The sequence below is a fragment of the Nannospalax galili genome, unplaced genomic scaffold, assembly GCF_000622305.1.
Source record: "Nannospalax galili isolate Female #2095 unplaced genomic scaffold, S.galili_v1.0 scaffold1079, whole genome shotgun sequence".
In the NCBI taxonomy this organism is placed as follows: Eukaryota; Metazoa; Chordata; class Mammalia; order Rodentia; family Spalacidae; genus Nannospalax; species Nannospalax galili.
In genome coordinates, this window is record NW_008342659.1 from 94,842 (window position 1) to 108,956 (window position 14,115).

Here is a 14,115-nt window from a genome sequence, read left to right on the forward strand (position 1 = left end):
ATATACAAAGCAGCCCTCTGGGTCCCTGATGATCTCGATGCTGAACCCATTTGTCTCTGAGGCTGTACAAGGGTTCCTTCTTAATTGGGTCAGATGGTCCAAGGCGCCTTCAGCTTTTGAAGTTCTGTGTTCCATTGGTACACATGTACTCTGATGAGGGATCCTAAGAAAAACCAGATTTGGGGCATCCTTTTGGCTGTAGTCTGATTCTGAGAAATCAGCCTCTGCTAGGAGTGCTGACAGGATTCTGCTTGAAAATATGCACTAATCAGTGGGAAAGAAGAACATTAATCTGAGTCTTGAAATATGAACTGTTCTCCAGGATATACCTGCACAGTGACCACCAGGAGACCAGGGTTCTGTGAAGAGGAAATAAAAGACAAAATTCCAGGTCCAGTTCTGGCTATAGACAGTTCTCTTCTCCTCAGGCTGTCTTTGTATAGCTAATGACAATGAGTATAGGAAACAGGCCAGTGAGTGTTAAGTTATTTTTCTCCTCCCTCAGGTGCCTTCTTTGGCAAGAGCTGAACTTTTGGATTTAGAACACTGGGGTCTGGAATGATACATTCTATCAAGCCTAGCTGGCCAAGCATATTCTACTACATTTAAGACTAGTGTTGAATGGGTTTTGTGGCTTCAGATGATGCTTCCAGGGGATCTAGAAATTTACAAAAGGCTTTTATATACCACATCCCATTAAGTGCTCATAGAATTTTACAGATAAAGGCAAGATTACTCAGAAAGGACCAAGGCTGTATTGTCTAGTTATATGCAGTATCACTAAGATTTTAACCCAAATCTTGTTCTAGAGTTCATACTTCTTTTAGAACCCCTGGGAAATTATTGGCATTTTTCCTGATGTCTCTAAGAAAGTGGGGAGGGTAACAGATGGAAAGGAGCAGATGGCTACTGTACACCTCCCTCTATTCTGACAAAACCCTTCAGGTAATGCTCAGATTCTAGAACTAACCATTTTCTGTTGGACAGAGACTATAACACATCTGCTTCATAGAGGAGAAGAGAGAGACGCAGAGATATAATTTCCCCAAGAACAAAATGATAGAAAGCAGGCTTTTAATCCTATAACCACAAAACTTCAGTATATTGGGAGCTAGGGATATTCTGGGTAAAGCCCTGTTCAGTATATGCAAGGCTCTTGATTCGATCTCCAGACCACTCCCAATTAATCATCTTAGCAAAATGAAGATTAATTTCTCCCTCACCTTCTGCTTTATCATGAATTGACAAAGGGACTCTGTTTCACTCTCACTTGGGAACCCAGGCAGAAACCACTGTAAAGCTGCATCATCTGGAAGTGAAACAGGCACTTAGAAACTCTTTTTGTTTAAAAACATTGACTTGTAGTTTGGGCCTCCAAGGTAACTAAGCGCAGGATAAAAGCTGGCACCTCTGCCTTTATGTTGCATCTGTTGTTTCCCTTTACTTTTGATCACCTGCTTACCTCTGCGCACAGGCATGTTTGTCATTCAAAGAGTGTCTGTCAAGCCTGTCTTATCCCCTTGAAGGCTGAAGGCACAGAGACAAATCATTATCTTAAACCTAGAGTCACCTTGGATTCCAGAAACATCAGAAAAGTGCACAACAGGCACCCCTTGACCCCACCAGATGAGAGCAATTATCTGTGATGGCGAAGCTGCATGCTGGAGCAGGAGTGATCATCTTCTGAGAATCAGATTGATCCCCTGAGGGATAACAATAATAAGAACTTCTTTAGACTACCTTACAGAACCAGAAAAAAGACAACAGACTATATTTTGACCAGGACTGCTTAATTAGCCATACTTGTCATCTGCTCACCCCAATTCTACTTCTAGTTAAACCTAAGCATCATGTAAACTTGGAATCTCTGGATCCCTTTAATTTTTTTCTTCTCAGTTGGGCCATATTAACTCTTTTCTCTGCTTTTCACCATTACTCATCTCTTTAATTGGCTTATGGATATGAGTGACTGAGCCTAGCTTGTTGGGATTGATGAAGTCCAGGGTTTTACCCTAATAGCTCTGATAACAGAATCAATAGACTTCTGTCATTAGAGCAAGAAAAGAAGAAACTGGAACAATTAAATGTTTTGGTTTAGAAATGACATGTTACTTCTGTTTATAGCAAATTGACCAAAAGTAGGCAAGTTGGCATTGCCCAGCAGCCAGGGGCTCAGAAAGAGAGCCTAGCATCAGTAAGCACTAGTCCTCACTTATCAACTTGGCCTGAGCTCTTCATGACCAAGCTATACTTCATCCAGCTTGAGTTTCTCTGGTTAAACTCCCTTAGTATTGTGTTTCATGGATTTGACTCACCTCCTTTTCTGCCCTCTATCCTTATAGTACACATTAAGCAGCCCCATGTCAGGCACTTTGTTGGATAACAAGAATATTAAAATAAACAATGCAGGCTGGGTGTAGTGGTACATGCCAGTAATCCCAGGACTCAGGAGACAGAGCCAGGAGGATTGCCACAAGTTCCAGGACATCCTGGTCTACATTGTGCAACTTGGAGGATCTTGGACTGTAGAGTAAGACTACCTCAAAATAAATAAATAGGTATATAGATAGATGGCAGGTAAAGTAATGCATAGCCTCTGCTTCCAAATGTTCTTCAAGTAATAAGAAAGTGCTAATGCTACCAGTTATGATGATACATCCTTTGATCCCAGCACTAGAGAGGCAGAGGCAAGAAGAGATCTGTGAGTTTGAGGCCAGCCTGGTCTATATAGTAAGTTCTGGGGTCATCCAGGGATACATAGTGAGACCTTGTCAAAAAAACAAAACAAACAACAAAAGCCCAAACAAATAAAAAAAAGTATTAATGTATCATACACAAAACCCTATGATCAAAGCATTAGTTAAAAATGCATGATCAGCTTGGGGCTTCTCAGGAAGGAAAAGGATGATTACTGAGTTAGGTAAAGTTTTTTAGATAGGAAGGCCTTTGAGGTGGGTCCCCCAAGTAAGTAAACTTGGCAATGAGACGATCAAGGGCCCCTACCAGATGGAGAAAAGTGCTTAGGCAGAACTAGAGGCAGAAAGTGCAGGGTAAGGCATGATCCCATTTGCCTGGCTTGATAGCAGGGAATGTTCTGAAAAACAAAGGTTGAGTGATCTGATTCCTTGGGAGAGTGATCTGAGGTCATGTCCTGGAGGACTTAGAACTTCTCACATTGATGAGAAAGTACAGAAAGGAACTATCTGAACCTAGGCTAAGTCTCACAAGAAGAAAGTAGCTTTTTAAGCTTCCTAATGCTTGTTGATAAATGTCATGCCATTATTATTTGCTTAACATACAAAGACAAGTATGTCCTGTGTGGCTGCCTTTAGGCTCAGAAGGGTAAGTTTAGATCTTTGAGCCAGAAGTAGGGCCCTGTACAGTCTTGTACCATTGTACATGCTGGCCCTGTGCAGTGTTCTAGGTGCACACGGCATAGGAAACAGAACACACAAGTAGACACTTAGAACAGGAAGCATTCCACCCAGTACCTCTTGCTCTAATGCAATTTACCTGTGCTTCCATGCCTACCTAATCTTGCAGCTTGTCCTGCCTCCCCACAGCTTTCTGTTTGTTACTGGATCTCATCAATGATGCTTTTTAAACAAAAACAAAAACAAAAATCAAATAAACAAAACTCTGAATCAGTGCAACTTACCCAGCTGTGGTCTTTTAGAGTTACCCTGCACCTGGGCCTCTTATTCGCTGGCCAAATGCCTCCAAAATTCAGCTCCCATTGCAGCTACACTCTCCTGGGCCACAGCCCCTGAGCTGAAATCTCCAACCCTGTTTGAAATGACCTGCATCCACACAACACCTTATACCTAATATGCATAGTGCATGTACTCTACCAACTGAGCTATACCCTGAGACCTGCATACTTTCATTTTTACTTCTCACATTCTGTCTCTAGCTGTTTTGTGTTCCTTGTGAACAAAAAGGCTCCTGTGAACAGTCTTGACTTTGCTTGGCCTTTAACTGGATGAGGAAAACAAACTCTTGCATTTCTCCAAAGACTTATATAGATTTCAAATCATTATCTGAAAACAGTTCCAGAAATCCTCCAATAGTCCTGTGAGGTGAGTGATGTGAATGCCAGCACTGGGGAAGGGCATGTGCCAATGCACAGTCTGCTTCTGCCCTCTTTCATTACAAGCTCAAAAGGTCAAAGACCTAGAGACTCTTTTCTGCCCAGTTCACAGCATTTTGAAACATGAAATCAACCTGGCTGCGCACTCACTCACAATTCCTGTGGGATCTGATTGCAGATGCAAAGCCTCTTGTTTTCTCATCCTCACAATCAGATTTGGCACAGAGCATTCTGATGCCACAATAGCACAGAGTTCCTGTTCATTCTGGAACTTCCAGAATTTTCCTTGGGCTCCTGTAGCAGTCACAAACTGATGAATAACAGTGCTTATCATGTGTCTTGAGGATGATATAAATATATCTTTGAAATCTGAATCCCCAACCTGGACCATTTGACTTTTTAAGTAAACCTGGACCAGCAGCCTTTTAAGTAATTAACTGCTCATGTATTAAATAACACAAAACATGGTACTTTTAAAAACATTTATATTTATATATAAAATTAAATATATAATATATAGTGTGTTTAAGACTAAAAATATAGTACATAATATTTTTTTTAAAAAAAAAGGAAAGAAAAGGTCAGAATAGGAAAAGGTGTAAAGGACACACAGATACACATTGCTAAAAATCTACGATGGTTTGGCCTAACAAAAATAATATTTTCTTTCTCTTAATTTTCCTCATTGTTTCATTGATCATTGGGATTTGGGTGGAGAAAATTCAATGGGAGCCATAAATAGGGATAGCAATGCCAGAAGTAGCCAGGATAGAAAATTTGACTCCAGGAGCCCTGGGCTTCTTCTTCCTGATAAACCTGGAGGTAGCACAATCTTGTGGGCCACTTTTGCTACAGAGCTTGTCTTACTGTTCATTGTATCAGCAATTTTAATGTTTTCTCCCCACAGTCTCCTGATGTTCACAGGGGCTACCTATAAACAACTCCAGAAACCAACAGAAAAACCAGGCCACCACCTTGCAAAGGCTAGTGGTCAGGGACAGCAAAGAACCAGAATGGGGCACAGCAGACTGGCAAGAGTAAGTACTATGCACATGAAGTTATTACTATTACTAAGGGTGGGTTTGTACCAGAACTTCTAGTACGGCCTATGACTTTTGTGCAGCAATTATTTTTCTCTGAGGAAAGGGGCTGGGCTCCCTCCCAATGATACAAGAAAATGAGATTTTTGTACCCAGTTCTCAAATTCATACTCTGCCAAGTCACATACCTCAGTCCTCTCCACTGGCCTACAGATGGTGTCAGTACCAAGCTGTCAAAAGAGAGCTGCTGCTGCTCAGAAAGTTTAGCCTTGAGGGGAGGAAAAATACCAGGGGAATGGGGGAGGAGGCAGGGAGGAGGAAATGCTATATTTACGTGATAGATTTATAGCCTTTTCACCAAAATCAATACCACTCCAATGGAATCTTCAGGTTCATGTACCTCAGTGTTCTATTATCAGCTTTTCATGATGCTCTCACCAGGGTCAGGAGCTTCCCTAATTGTGGTGACTCCCCCAGCACACAGAACGGCCTACATATGTACAGTATCTGGGCTCAGACAACACAGAAATGAAATGGTGGAGAAGTCAAGTTTTTGAGCTTGTGGTAGCCTTGGGAGGCCAGGGAGCTCAGCCATAGGGACAAAATCTTTCACACAGCAGGATGAGGTAGTGACTAGAGTCCGTGTACTCCACATGTCCAAATAGGGTCTTGGCTTTAACATGACTTTCTTCAAATTCTAATTGCCTACGATTGTTATGGAATGGGTCAAGTATACAGGGACCATCCAATTCTAACTTAAGAACACTTATGGCATGAGGGCAAGACATTCTGCAATGTGCTCCATCCCACAGGGCAGGAAATGTTCCTATGAGGAAAGCAGCTGCGGGTATGAGAAGAGTAGATTGCTCAGAGATGGAGTAGTTGAGCTTGTCTTTCTCATTCCAAGCCAGATATTTCTAAGAGTTTAGTATTGCTCACATCCCTGGCTACTTTCCTTTCTTTCATCATGGGCTTTGCTTTGTGCAAACTCTATGGTTAGATTTGGAAGGAGCTAAGACTCAGCATGCAGGTTGGACCCTCTACAAAGAACAAGGCTTGCTGAGTGAAAAGAACCTCTTGCAATCCAGAGCAATTAGAGCAATTAAACCCCTTCCTCCCTCTAACAGCTTCCCTTTGGATCAGCAGGAAGGGCCAGTTGCATTCACTCCTGTCTTCTGGTTCAAGAATCCTGGGACTGTAGGGTTCACCTTGCTATGTAGGCAGAGGGAGCTGTCTTTGGGTCAGGTGAATGCTCCAGAAGACCAAGTAGAGGACAGCTGCTCTTATCTACCCCACAGGTACCTGCTGTCTGCCTCTTTGATAAAGAAAACAAATTGTACTTTGCCATGACCACAAGAAACCTGTTTAAGCAAAGAAGAGAGCAGCACAAATAGCTTCATTTCACTCAGGTTTGGGTGACTGACAGGGTCAAGAAACTTGTGGTGAAAGCTTATTTCAATAGGAGACTACCTCAAGGATGGGCAGTTATAAACCCTGCTTCTCTAGATGAACATCAAACACAGAACAGTTCTAGGTGAAGATCAGAAAATTGGGGGAAATGATAACAAAGAGATCAAGGCTATTCAACAAATGGTGGTATCTGTAGAACTGGAACCTGGGTCAATTGACCTCTGTGTATTACTGTTAATATCATGTATTACTGTTAATATCATGGGTGCTTAGAATCACCAGGTATTGTGATACCAACATGCTGGAAGACTCCAGTCTCAGACAAAAGAGCCCTGTGATCAAGGGACCTCCAACTCCCCAGACAAGCACTTCTATTGGCCTCTAGCAGGTTCACACACTGATTCTGATTGCAAAGTGTGAGTGGCAGGGGATAAAATTGTGTCAGTTGCTGATACCACCCTGTGCATTGTATAGTGCTTGATAGCCACAATTTTCCTGTGGTGCTTGACCTTAGTGTTGATTTTATCATTTAAATGCAAGGAATCTACTATAGAAATCAAAGAGAGATAAGACAATCAAGCGAAATCCCAAACAAGATGAGTTTTAGGGACTATTGCCGCTTACATCACTGTATTTAGACTTAAAGTGTTTAGAGTATTCATGGTTTCAGGTGTCAATGAAACTTAAAGTTGCATGACTTTGTATGCACAAGAACCTACGTCTTAAACATACCTTCTTGCTGAGCTCTCATGAAAAAGCTCTGTAAGTATGAGTCTCCTGAACTGGAATACAGATGCAAGCTTGTTAGTACTCTAGGTAGGCCCTACTCTTTGGGGGTACACTGGCTGGAGAAGAGAAATCAGAGGCAGCATGCCAGACTGGAAATGGAACTGCTTGCTTCCTGGGATATTATCTGATCCTTACCAGCAAGAAGATGGCTGAGAATGTCACCCCACAAGCTCATCTGTAAGAATGGTGATGGCCCATGGCTAATGAGCATGCAACTCATTAAAGCAAACATGACTAAGAGAAAAGGCAAGGAGTATTCTGGGAACTGCACCAGAATCCCCCTCCTGGCTTCAGGGAGGGAAGTGGACTCTAGGTAGGCTGAAGCTTCATGAAAAGGTGGGTCCAGGACAGGGGTAGAGGTTTTCTTTGATCAGAAAATGGTGAATGAGAAGCAGTATGGAATGTGTGTAAGCATATGTGCATGCTGTGTGGGAAAAGGAATCATGGGCTGTGGAATGCTTGCAGTGTTCTTCTGCACTGGGGTCTCCATCTGGATCAGTAGGACTTCTCCTCTAGGGTCATTTCCAGGCCCTCTTTCCTTCACATCCCCTTCACTTGTCCATCCTTGGAAATTAATACAAAACAGCCTGAAGCTCGTAAGTGCCTACTCCACACACAAAGACAACATCCAAAGCCTGACATTCAAGGCACTGATGGAAGAAGGAATCTGATTGATCCAATGGGGCAGGAGGAGAGGACAAAACCCAAAACTTGTCTAGTTAGAGTACCTTCCATGCTCCCTGAAAGGTGGGCCTCTTGGGTGAGGCCCAGGGTAGACAGCAGAGTCTAAGTGTCAGGAGCCTCCCTAACTCTATGAGAGCCCACCTGTAGGCAGGTCTTACCACTTGGATGCAAAATGGATTCAAAGTGCTCGGGGACAGAACTAGTAACAACAGAAGATGTTAGGAACCTGGTAGAGAACAGGTACCCCTTTCCTTTCCACAGGGACTTGTATTTGGGTAACCTTGAAAAATGAAGTTTTCACTGCTTTGTTGTTGTTATCTTTGAAAAATAATCTACGGCACCACTATTCTACCTTACTCCCCAAGCAGGCTCAAGAGTTAAAGCCAGGAAGTGGGAGTGAAAAATGGGAAAGAAGGGAACTTATGCGGCTCCCTCTAGTGTTACATATGAGAACTGCCATGCAGCACACAGTGGTCACTTGCTGGTCAATCAGAACATAAATGGTTGTGACTGTTCTTTCTTTAGCACAACCAGGACATATCTGACTGTTCCAGCAGAAAGGGGAAGAAAGGGAACAGAGGGCTACTGGGGATTTCTGGAGCCTTCTGTACACTGACAAATGGCCACAGTAGCAGCCAGGGTGACTGGCATTTTGACTCCAACTGACTGAGAGCTGGATTTGAATTCATTGTCAAGGCTGTTCTGTAGACAAGAGACCAAATAAACCCAATGTCCCATTTACAACGCCTTGAGATGGGAGAGATAAACACAGAGTATGAAAGCAAGCAAGAGAGGGACTGGTGGGCTATCCCATGTTCCAACTGCTTAGGCTAGAGTCACCTATTCCCATTGCTTATGTCCCCTAGGTCAAAACTTGCCTACCTCTGCATAATATCATGCCCACTTATGGGATATCAGAGGAATGGGACAGAAAGGGAATGCTAAAAAGTATCCTCTCTCCTCTTCCAAACCTTCATTTACCCTGCCCCCACATTAGGGTCAGGCAAGAACACAGGTCAGAAGAGACATCTTCCCAAAGAAGAGAGACGGGCAGGCCCAGAAGACTGAGGCATGCACAGAGCACCATCCTCAGTATGGGGTGTTTCTGGGAGATATGCTCCTTATTTGTAATGGCAGGAGGAAGAAGGCTGGGTCCAAGAAAGGAGCAATGAAAAATGCCCCTGAATGTCAGGGAACAGCTGGAAAGCCTTCTCCTCTGCTCCGCAGAGATACCCCAGCCAGGCTCCAGCCTCTACACATGAGTTTGCATACGCTGCTGGAATCGCTGGCCATAGTCTGAGTGCTGGGAGGTGTAGGAGAACCGAGTGGCTGTGGCATACTTCCCAATGGGGTCATATGCCTCATAGGGGGTCCTCTCCAGGCCAGAGGATGAGGCCTGGGGGTAGCCTAGTCGGTAGGTAGGATACCCAGCTGCCCCAGGGAAGGGGTGGGAGTTGAACTTTTCATAGTTCTCATAGGACAGCTGACTGGTTGTGTCAGTGCCACCAGGGGCTGAAGGACCAGAGGGTGTGGGCTCTGTGCCATAGTCAGAGGTAGGGGCCCGGCTGTAGGTATTGAGCTGGGCATAGCCACTGGAATGAGAGAGGCGGGATGATGGACGGCCATCAAAACGGGCAGGGCCAGGGGCACGGTAGTCAGCATACAACACTGCCCTGGAGGATGGGCGATCTTCATGAGCTCGTACATTGTAATAGCCATTGGTGGGATCCTGCAGGGCAATGAGAGAAGAAGACGGATGTGGGAGTTTGCTCTAGGGTGATTAGATCTCACTATTGCCTCTTCCCGAACCCTGTGCTACCTTAGTCCCATTCTGTACCACTCTCACCTGCTCTTCTCCTTCTGCAGGCCTCCTGACCTTCCCTGCCTGTCTTCACCTCCCCCTCTACACCTTCCCACCCCATTTCCCAGCTAGACCTTATGCTTCAATTCCTTCACCCACCTTCATTTCATACTCTTCCCGGGTGTCGATGGTGTCACAGCGCAGGTCCTGTTTCAAATCCACATCGTCCTTAAAAGACTAAAGAATAGGAGTGGGTTTGAGGACACAAGGACTCTGCTTGTATCCCCTTTAGCAATCCTGTGGTCACAGGACACCTAAGGGAGGGTCTGAGGTTGGGGGCTGATTTGTGTCTGAATCTTCTCATAGCACAGGATGTGGTAGGAAGATGCCAGAGATCTGGCTTATAGTACAGATTTTGTTGTTAACATCGACATGATACTCAGGCATGCCATTGATACTGTTAGGACCAATGAGGAGGTTGGACCAAAAAATTCCTAAGGATGTCCCTCTGTGTGAGGGAAAGATGAGGCAAAGGAAGCCTAAGGAAAACTATCCCCTATCCTCTGCAGGGGACAAATTAGCTTAGCATGTGTATGTATAAGTATATATGAATAAGTGTGCATGAGTGTGTGAAGTATATGTACAAGTGTGAGTGTGTCTATGTGTAAGCATGTTGGTGTATAGGAGTATGGTGGCAGGAAAAGGGTAAACTCATTGAGTATGGAGAGGTGACAGAAGTTTGAGACTGTGTGGGTGCTGGCCTTAGGAGTGTGAAGAGAACACTAGGCCAGGAAGAAGCAGGATTCTTACGGAGTAGATGGCCTTCATGACCCGAGTTGCTGTGGAGACGCTAGCAGTGTCATCCTCCCTGTCAGAATGCATCGTGAGTGGCTCCCGGTTCACTGTCTCCACTTTGATATCCAACTTCCTCAGGGTCACGTCCTTGCGACCTGGGACAGGAAGATGTGACTGGACCAGATGCTTTCTACTGGTCTCAGCACTGGCTGCTTCCAGTCCCAACCCCTGCTGATCTTGAAGGGAAGGTCTCAGGAGTGGAGTATTGGGATTGTGCAGGACTTGTACTCACTGCCTTTGCGACGTCGGTAGAGGAAGAACACCAAGGCAACGAAGGAGAAGATGAGCAGGATGCCTGCCCCAATGGTGGCCCCAGCAATGATGCCCACAGGTAACACCTCTTTAGACAGGGGGAAGGAAAGGAGCAGGATGAGGATACAGCCATACAACGATCTGATCATAATGCTGTTGGCTGAAGACTCAGCCACAAGATACTATGATTATGTTTTTTGTATAGGGCTAAGTTGTGCCTGGGCTGTGTGATATCTGAATCCAGGTCATATCAGAAAGACCTGGGCTGAGGTTGGGTTGGAATCTGTGCTTCAGTTTGACCAGAATTGAAGTTATGTTGGTGTCCCATTCCCGTTACCAGTTGGATTCAACTGTCTCTCTCTATATATATTTAACCCACCTATCCATAAGGCATGGTCCTTCTTTCTTGAGCTGGGTTCTTGTTTGAGGTCAAATGTCCCCAGCCTCTAATCTGTCATTTGTGCTCCAACCTCTTTTCCTGCCTTTCTTGCCTGCACAATTGTCCTGCCCCATCTGTATTGACCATGGTTCCTTCTGCTTTCCCTAGCTGAGAAGGAGCCCAAGAATTCTCCCTTTGACCTTCTTTCTCCCAAAAAGCCCTGGGTGGATCCAGATCCTGCTTTGGGTTCTTTGCCTCTGAAATATTTCCCTGATGAACCCTATATTAATTCTTCTCTGTACCCCACACTCACCCTGTAGGCATCATCAACTGTCATGAACTGATAGCATCCCCAGCCATTTCCCAAGAGTATCACAGGTTCCCTCATCTCTGACTAGTACTCAAAAATAAACAAACAAATGCTACCTTTTCCTCATCAAAAGCTTCAGTCAAAATTCATACCTCATTCACCTTGCCAAGTGTGCCACCTCTTTTTTTTTTTTCTATCAAACCAAGGAAGCCTGAAGAGGTATAGGACCTCTTACTTACTAAACACCTATTATGTGCCAGGCATCCCATAAATATTCCATTCAATTCTCTCAGTAACTCAATAAGATGGGTAGTGCTACTCCTTTGTATAGCTTGCTTGATTTTTCTCTGAGTTTATTTGTTTCCACTCTGTACATTTCTTCAGTAAAGTGAAAGTTTCTTGTGGTCAGGGACTATATCTTATTACATACGAAACCTCCTAGCACATGAAGATGTTCAATAAGCATTCACAAAGTAAATTAATTAGCTGACCACCAAAGCCAGCTTTTTTCTTCTCTTCAGCAGGGAGGAGAGAGAGAGAGAGAGAGAGAGAGAGAGAGAGAGAGAGAGAGAAGAGAGAGAGTTATTTCTCTTTGAATCTTGCTGGGCAGTTGAGTTGGCATGGCTGACCTTTCTCTTCCAGCTGGATGATGGCAGTGCCAGGCCCAAAGCTATTCCAGGCAGTACAGTTGTAGTGGGTCTGGAAGTCGGCCTCCATGACATTGTTGATGGTGAGTGTTGACAGCACCCCACTGCCTGAGTTAGTCCTCTCCACAGTGTAGCGTTCCAGGGTCCCCACCTCCAGGAAATTCTCCTTCCATGCCCATGCCTGGAGTAGGGAGGGCAGGAAGGAGGTAAGAAAGGGGAATGTGCCAAAGCACATGCCAGAAAACAACTAGTCCACTCTCATGTATCCTTACACAAGCATATGTGTGTTCTGTGTGTCACCAAGCCCAGCCGGTACTTACCCTGAAATAACCTGTCACACCAACTGCCACAAACTCTTGACACTGAATTTCTACTCCAGGAGTTGTGGCTCCCATACACAATGGATGTCAAATTTACCTAACGTGACTCTGAAAACTACAACCTTGAGTATAAATGGGGGTGGGGGGTGCTAGGCATCTACTTCCATAGTGATCTCATGTGATGTGGAGGTGGGTCAGCTAATGAACAACCAATATTTGGAACCTTGGATATGGCAGAAAAATTCTAGATTGGGGAGATCACTGGGCTCCAGTTCATCTGTGCTACCCGATGGCTTCCCTATGTGGTCTCCCCTTCTCACTCCAGGCCTCAGTTCTGTGAGGCAAGTCTCCTGGGAGCCAAACTGTTTGCTGCCTGGGCAGTTGTACTAATGAAGTGTCCCCAGCCCTGGAGTTAGGCAAATGGTCATGAAACGTGATGAGAGGTTGGATGGTTAATGGTCACGGGAGAAATTAATGGTTTGTGCTTGTAGGGAGACAGGAGTGAGGAATGGTGAAGGCATGATGCGAGCAAGGCAGGAGAAAGAAGAGAATAGTGGGGCAGGTAAGAGGAAGAACTGATGGGGAGGGAGAAAGGGGCAGGTTGAAGGAAGGAGTGAGGAGGGGAGGGGAAGAAAGATAAAAAGGCTAGGAGGCACAGCAAGGACAGAAGATGAAGGAAGAAAGGGCACGAGCCATCGGCAAGGAGAAAGTACAAAGGATCTCATTATGATCACGCTCCCAGGTGTTCCACTAGGCTCTTCACAAAAACTGCTGATGACTTCTCAGGGGAGTCCTATAGAAAGGAGTTATGACCTCTTCTTTACCGATGAGGAAACTGAGTCCAAGCCAGTAATCAGAGTCACACAAGCAGGGGAGGAGGTGGAATTTGAGCAGATAAAATGATAAAGGAACTAAAAAGCAGAAGCTAAAAAAAAGACCAGAAAAAGGATGGGGAAACTGAGAATGCAAGCCAAAAGAAGTGAGGGGAAGTTGGGCAAGTATTAGGCACCAAAGCCAGTCCCAGCACTCACAATACGATCTGGGGGTGGAGTGCTCCCGATGAAGCATTCTACTTTGCCACCATCACCCCTCACAGCATACTGTACCGCCTCACTGGAGATAATGGGGGGCCCTACAAGCAAGAAGACACAGTCAGGCCAGTCAGAAGCTTCAGTGCCTGCCCACCAGGCTCCACCTACTTAGGGCACTCACCATTCACATAAAGTGGCACCTCTCGCTCAGCCACTCCAATTCGAGGCACAATGGCCCGGCAAGTGTAGGTGCCAGCATCTGCCTGGGTCACTGACTTCAGCAACAGCTGGTTACTGTTACTCAGGACCTGGGCAGAGAGAGGAGCCTCGGGTGGGGAGCCAAGAGGCCTGGGCCCCTAGGTCCATGAAGGCCCCACATTGGAGCATGGGAAAGAAAGCAGGAAGGGCCACAAGTGAATTCCCAGAAGGGATATGGGTTCTGAAGTCTGGTTGATCTACTCCATAACTCTAAGTAGGCTGGCCCTGAAGCACACCTTCTGTGCAACA

The 14,115-nt window shown here is 45.1% G+C and overlaps 1 protein-coding gene across 3 annotated transcripts in view; it reads right to left on the minus strand.

Annotated features, from left to right (window-relative positions):
• Nucleotides 1-4,655: 4,655 nt before the first annotated feature.
• Kirrel1 (kirre like nephrin family adhesion molecule 1) overlaps nt 4,656-14,115 on the minus strand; it is a 104,028-nt gene continuing 94,568 nt past the window's right edge. For 2 of the 3 annotated variants that reach the window (XM_029566249.1, XM_008838745.3), the window contains 7 exons: nt 13,790-13,916; nt 13,609-13,709; nt 12,240-12,438; nt 10,902-11,009; nt 10,625-10,764; nt 9,974-10,051; nt 4,656-9,742 (listed from right to left, as the gene is read on the minus strand). In XM_029566249.1, coding sequence (XP_029422109.1) covers nt 9,266-9,742; nt 9,974-10,051; nt 10,625-10,764; nt 10,902-11,009; nt 12,240-12,438; nt 13,609-13,709; nt 13,790-13,916 — 1,230 coding nt within the window. In that variant the 3' untranslated portion in view covers nt 4,656-9,265. Of the gene's footprint in view, nt 9,743-9,973; nt 10,052-10,624; nt 10,765-10,901; nt 11,010-12,239; nt 12,439-13,608; nt 13,710-13,789; nt 13,965-14,115 lie in introns of all 3 variants that reach the window. The other variant, XM_017799554.2, reaches the window with a different exon arrangement.